This window comes from Mus pahari, chromosome 6 (genome assembly GCF_900095145.1).
Source record: "Mus pahari chromosome 6, PAHARI_EIJ_v1.1, whole genome shotgun sequence".
NCBI lineage: Eukaryota > Metazoa > Chordata > Mammalia > Rodentia > Muridae > Mus > Mus pahari.
In genome coordinates this window covers 16,284,895-16,291,366 of record NC_034595.1, presented here as the reverse complement: position 1 = coordinate 16,291,366, position 6,472 = coordinate 16,284,895, and the positions used below count along the sequence as shown (strand labels likewise).

The 6,472-nt window shown below is 44.4% G+C and overlaps 2 protein-coding genes across 5 annotated transcripts in view; one reads left to right on the top strand and one right to left on the bottom strand.

Annotated features, from left to right (window-relative positions):
* The window catches only part of Slc31a1 (solute carrier family 31 member 1), a 30,369-nt gene extending 28,557 nt beyond the window's left edge, over positions 1-1,812 (bottom strand). The window contains exon 1 of the mRNA XM_021200599.2: positions 1,699-1,812. The gene's annotated coding sequence lies outside the window, so the exon portion shown is untranslated. The remainder of the gene's footprint in view (positions 1-1,698) is intronic.
* Positions 1,813-1,987: 175 nt separating this feature from the next.
* The window catches only part of Fkbp15 (FKBP prolyl isomerase 15), a 60,751-nt gene continuing 56,266 nt past the window's right edge, over positions 1,988-6,472 (top strand). For 2 of the 4 annotated variants that reach the window (XM_021199947.2, XM_029539732.1), the window contains exon 1: positions 1,988-2,172. In XM_021199947.2, the coding sequence (XP_021055606.1) occupies positions 2,120-2,172 (53 nt within the window). In that variant the 5' untranslated portion in view covers positions 1,988-2,119. The remainder of the gene's footprint in view (positions 2,173-6,472) is intronic. The other 2 variants (XM_029539731.1, XM_029539730.1) reach the window with 1 other exon arrangement.

Sequence of the window (6,472 nt, the reverse complement as noted above, 5' to 3'; positions counted from 1 at the left end):
CCCATGATATAGTCTTTAATCCCAGCACTGAGGAGGAATAGGCAGGTGTAATTCTGTGAGAGTTCAAGGATAGCCTGGTCTACATAAAGAGTTTTGTTATTGCTAGAAATAAAGATTTCACAACTGTCTCAAAAAAAAAACAATCAAAAAAAAAAAAAAAAAAAAAAAAGGAAAGGAAGGACGGACAGAAGGAAGGAAGAAAAATAAAAATAAAGAAAGCATTCCTGAAATATTTTAGTGCTGGAGTGATCAGGCCTAGGGCAGAGTTAAAACTTATCCATTCATCCCTACCCACTCAATTTCACAAGTTAAACAGAGAGCTACTGCTACAGGCTCCAACCCTACCACACAGATTCCAGTTTATCACTGCTTTAACAGTCAGATTTCACTGCTTTAACCATCTTAATCTGTAAAATAAACACAGGAAGCAGACCGGCAGCCTTATCCGCAGATAAACAGGAATAATTTACTCACAAAAATTATAAGTAACATATAATACTTCTAACTACACTGTCTCCCCTTCCCCCTCCCCTGGAGTTTTAGACAATAGTACAGTCACCTTCAATGAACAAAAGAGACCAATCGACCCAGACAGTTCACAGCCAGTACAGCATTTTTATCTTTCTGGAAGCTACCTATAAAAGACAAGAGCCATTGCTGGGCTCTTTGGGTCGCACGGCGGGGGGGGGAAAAAACCGAGAGTAAATTAAGGAACAAGGGAACAAAGCTAAGTTATATCATTCAATCTAATAAAAAAATTAATGAGAATCCACTGTGGGCAAGAAGACTTACAAGTTAGTAGTTCAAAAACTGTAATAAAAAGCCCCACAGAGGAAGTGCCAAGAGGTACAAAGTTCTCTGGGAGAGAGAACTCTCCCGGAGAGTTCTCTTCAGTATCACCAGAAGAGACTAAAGTATTCCGGAAAGGGGCACTTACAGGACCAACCTGACTGGGAAGAAAAACAGAAAGAACTCCAGTGAGAACTGTGGAAATGGACGCTACACGGGGTGGGACACACTATCTGCTTATCCACAGCGTGGCTTAAAAAAAAAAAAAAAAGATACCAGGCTAACCAAAGAAATACAGAAGAAAGACACGCAGTGAGGGCGAAAACTGGAGGCAGAGAAGTCGGGGACAACCGATGTTGACTTAAAACCTTGGCAGCAAAACTCAGCTCAGCAAAACTGGGCTGAGGACTTTCTACCTTCAAAGTCCCGTCCATCATCCTATCCCAGCTCTTCGGGACCTCTCCTATCTCCTCACTCATCGGCTCTCTAAACCCTGATACAAAGGACCAGGTCTGCCCTTTACTCTGTGTGACCTCGGACTAATCACCCAAGTGGCTAGTTCTCTTGTCTTCCTTCTAGTCTGCAAATCAGTTTATTACGAAGAGACCCGGGTCGGATTCGATGATTTCAGAGATTTAAAACCTTGGCAAACCGCATATGGAGACACTGGCTGGGCACGCGGTCCTTTGCGTAGATGGGGAAACTGAGGCACCGAGCACCCTGCCCTAAGGTCATGACAGCAATGTCGCTGTAGGGTCCCTGCCATCGCACGGCTCAGATCCCATGACTTCTAGTCCCGGGCTCTTTCTCCTTCCGCCCAGTCTAAGGGAGCTGCGGGGGGTCCAGGGTTCGGGAAAGAAAAGGAGAGCGAACACGCCGGGTGTGGGAAAGGGTGGGGACTGGCCTTACCTTCACAGGGTAAGCCCCGCCGCTTGAGTCTTCTTCTCAGAATTGGATCCCCTAACCCGGTCTGGACTTCTACCAAGCCCCCGCCACTACTGCCCGGCTCGACGTGTCCCACGACCGCAGTATAGGCCGCCGATTCCCGCCCTGGACCCGCCCCCTGGGTACTCTGACCAATCATCGCTCAAAACCTAGAAACTCCACCCCCTCGGAGGGCTGGCGAGGCCTTGCGTCACTGGGAGCTCACCTCCTCATTTGCCTTTGCTCCACCTCCTCCACCGCTGGGTCTCCTCTGGGCCTCACTACCCTGAGAGAATTTGTCCTGCCGGAAAGCAGCTCGCCGCCACGGCGTTTTACGTTACCGGCGGTGACAGGCCCTGGGAGCATCCAACTTCCTCCTCCCTTCAGCTGGGCAAAAGCCGACGTGATGTTCGGTGCCGGAGACGAGGATGACACCGACTTCCTCTCGCCCAGCGGCGGGTGAGTGATTGAGGAACGGGGCCGGAGCGCTGGGCTGAGAGGCTGGCGGGTGACTGCAGCGGTCGGGCTCTTCGCAGGTCTCTTCCCAACTTCCGGGTCTAGACAGACCCTCGGCACGTTCCGCCGCTCAGCCTTCGCATTCCGAGGAGCGGTGTCGCCTCGGCCAGTCTGGGGTCAGGACCTGGCACCTCCCTTGACACCCTTTTGCTTTGTGAATCACAGTTTCTCCAGTGAAATGGAGAGGACTGCTGGGGAGACTGCCTGCCTCGGAGTTTATAGAGCAGTCAGCTCCTGTAATAAATACATGAGCTGTAAACTCAAGAGACGTTCTCTTCCCCGTGAACAGGACGGTGACACTTTGAACCAGGACCTGGTGGGTCATCTCTGGCATCCTTCAAAGCCTACTTCAGAGGTTACCGTTTTGGTGATTCTCTGCTCTCACAATCCCGGGCGGAATAGACTGCTTTATCTTCCTTATTTCCACGAGCCTTTGCACATGGAACCTACTAATATCTAAGACCTGACTCAACTGCTTATGTTGCTCATTTCTGTCTCAGAACAGTAACTCCTGGTGCACACTGATTGCTCACAAAGTGCCTGCGAAATTACGCTTTTTAAGCCCTAAGGTGTAAAGCCAATGGGAAAGTGTATTCACTTTCTTCTGCTTTCAAACATCACGTATACCATCTTGGGAGAGAAGTCTTTAATGGCAGGCAAGATCCACCCCCACCCCCACCCCCCTTTAATAATTAGCTCAGTGTTTTCCCTTGCGTTGACCTAGTGGACCTCTTGTCTCCCTTCAGACTTGTTAACTGCAAAGCTCACATCTTTGCAGAGCCGTTCTTTGAATGTCTGCTTTACAAGTTTTGTGCATAGTGATGATGAACCTACATAAGAATGACTGACCTATCAATATGCATGCCAGTCATCTTACCAACAATGATTAATCTTCTAGAATACTGGGCATTCAATACAGACCATAAAATGACTGGCTTTCTTTTGATTGTGTGTGTGATGTATACATGTATGCATGTTGTGAACATCTTCGTTGAGGACAGACGTTCAGTATCAGGGGTCCATCTCTGTAGACTTCCACTTTAGTTTTTGAGACAGGTTTTCTCACTGAACCTGAGTTTTCCATTTTGACTAGACTGGTTGTCCAGCAAGCTCCCAGTATCCACCCATCACTACACTTGTCTTTTTTTATGGTTGCTGGGGATCTGAACTCAGTACAGTAAGCACTTTACCCATGAATTCATCTTTTCAGCCCCTCTTATTTGGTTTTCAGTATTTTAAGATCTTTTGACATCCAGTGAGTGGCTCTGCATTTCGCTCTCACCATCTCATTCTCCCAGGACCCCTGGGAATGCCTGCACCCACTTAACCCCACTTTGAATTCATTTAGTTGCTCCATTACTTTTGAGTTAACTGGGCATTGTTTCCTTTCTTTCCTATGTTACCCAAAACATTGACAGTGTCTGCTGCTGTTGTCTGGACATTCAGCTACAGCCTGTTTTATGTATGCCTGTGTATGGGGCCTTTTGAATATCTTCAAGGTTTGTTTATTTATTTGGGATATGGTTTCACTCTGACCCCTGGCTGGAATTCTTTATATAGACCAAGCTGACCTTGAACTCACAGGGATCTGCCTGTCTTCCCCCTTAATGATGGCATTAAAAAAGCATGTGCCATCACACCCAGTCTCGAGGTATATTTTAATTTCATAATCTTTAGTATGTGAGAATATTTGAAGAAAGTTTATGAAGGTATTTTAAGGCTCCCAACTTTCATGCATCAAAGAATCTGCTGCTGACGAGGCAGACTGTGACAGTCATGTGCTCTTCTCCTGATTCCTGACCCAAGATAAATTCTTCCTGTCTCAATCTCCTTTCCCAGGAAGGCTTAACTAAGAATTGAAGGTACTTTACACATATTACTGTGGGTTCTAGGCATAGAAAACAAAAAATTTGATGATAAAAGATTCAACAGAGAAAGCTACACACAGATAAATTTTTGTCCCCTGTAGTAACTAGGAAAAAAAAATACATTTTGTTTCCGGTAGTGGCTAGGAAAACAGAATCAAACTTAAGACTAAGACTAGGAAAAATGAGCTGGAGAGGTGGCTTAGTGGTCGAGAGCACTGGAGGAATTGGATTTAATTCCTAGAACCCACATGGTGGCTCACAGCAGTCTGTAACTCCAGTCCCTGGGAATCCAAGACCTTCTTCTGACCTTTTGGGGTACCAGGCATACAAATGGTGTATAGACATACATGCAGACAAAACACTCACACACACAAAATGAAGAAAAGAAGACTAGAGAAAGGTTTGTGTGCATTCTCTGATTTGTCTGTCCCTCCATTGGTTTCGTTAAGGAAGTAGAACATCTGACAGTGAACACTGCAGCTCTTTCCAGTTCCCCTTTTATAAATGTGGTTTACTTTAAAACTGCTTCCCTAAGTTTGACTTAACCTTCTGACTTTCTTGGTCCTACTCAGGCTATTGAGGGCTAACTGAAGCATCCTAAAGTCTAAGATGGCTGTTTTTAGTGACTGATAATCTGCTGTTCAAGTTCCTGGGCCTCTTCTTGTTTGTTTACTTGGTTGTTTGTTTTTGAGATGTTATCTTACTGTGTAGCTCTGGTTGTCCTGGTACTCACAATGTATACTAGGCTGACCTCTGACTTAGAAATCTGCCTGCTTCTTCCTCCTGAGTGCTGAGATTAAAGGCATGAGCCACCAGGCATGGCCAAGTTCTCCAGCCTTAAAGTCAATGGTTAACCTAAAAGTAGTAATCAAAAGACATGTCTTCTCCTTCTTTCTTAGCCCTTTTCCACCATTATATTCTGACTTTGCAATGAAGAAATAGGCAAATGTCTATTAAGTATTTCATATCTGACTTCAGGTAATACAGAGAGGAATGATATATATATATATTTCCTATGCCTAAGACACTTTATTTAAGCAGTAGAATAAAATCAATCCAACAATAATAAACATAATCACAAAGCTCTTAAAAGTTTATATATTTAATGTTAATATTAAAAAGTATGTGCACTGGGCATCAGATCGCCTGGAACTGGAGTTACAGAATGTTGCAAACCACCACCTTGGTGCTGGGAACTGAACCCAAGCCTTCTATAACAGCAAAAGGTGCTCTTAACATCTGAGCCACCTCTCTAGCTCCCATAAGGATTTCTTTTGAGATCACATCTCATTATGTTGCCCTGGAAGTTCTTAAATTCCTGAGCTCGAGTATTCTACCAGTGATCTTCTGAGCAGCACTCCCACCTGCCTTTCTTTTTATTACCAATTATTTGTGTGTAAGCAATTATTTCTTATCTAGATTTAAGCTATGGGCCAGCAAAATGACTTAGTGGATAAAGCCTTGACAACTTAAGTTCAATTCCCATAAACCACATGAAGGTAGAAGAAGAGAACCGACTCCACAAAGTTGCCCTCTGATCCCGCAGACACACATGGCACAACGTGTATACTTCGTACATAAGCAGTAGTGATACATTTCTAAAAATTTAAAGTGCACGTAAGATTGGACAGTTTTTCACTACTGTTAAAGCTATTACTCAATTCTCCCAGAATTTTACTCCTTTAGGGAACCTCAGCCAGGCATATATCACAGGCCTTTAATCTCAGCCCTCAGGAGGCAAAGGAGATTTCTGTGGTTCAAGTCTAGCCTGGTCTACATATGGAGTTCTGGGGCAGCTAGGGCTGCATAGTCAGACACTGTCTTAAAAAAGAAAGAAAGGGGAGGGAGTTTTTAGGTCACAATGGCCAAAAAGAAAGAAAATCTCAGTTTCTTCTATGTTCTGTTAAGACATTAGCATATATGTTACCCTTGCATTGTCATCAAAGCCTCTTTGTCTTTAAAGCATCTGTAGCCCCATTTATAGGACATTTGAAGGAAGCCTACTAGATTCCTTAAGAAAATAATGTGTCAAACTGTCAAAGGCAGCTTCAGCATCCAGAGTAAACTGAGGCGGGGGTAGAGTCAGCGATTGATCACTCAGAAGACTTCTCTGAGGGAACAAAGTATGATTTTCCTGGACCAGAGAGAAACTCCCTGGGGTTGGGGGAAAGGATGAAGGCACACACACACACATGTTTGGTAGATGAAACAAGCTCCAACAACTTTATTTTTTCTCTTAGCCTTTTTATACCACCTAAGACAAAAATTTCTCAATGTTAAAAATAAATTACCTCGTAGCTACAAGTTACATAGTTACATATTCTCCAAAACCAATCATCACACTTGGGAGGCAGAGGCAGGCGGATTTCTGAGTT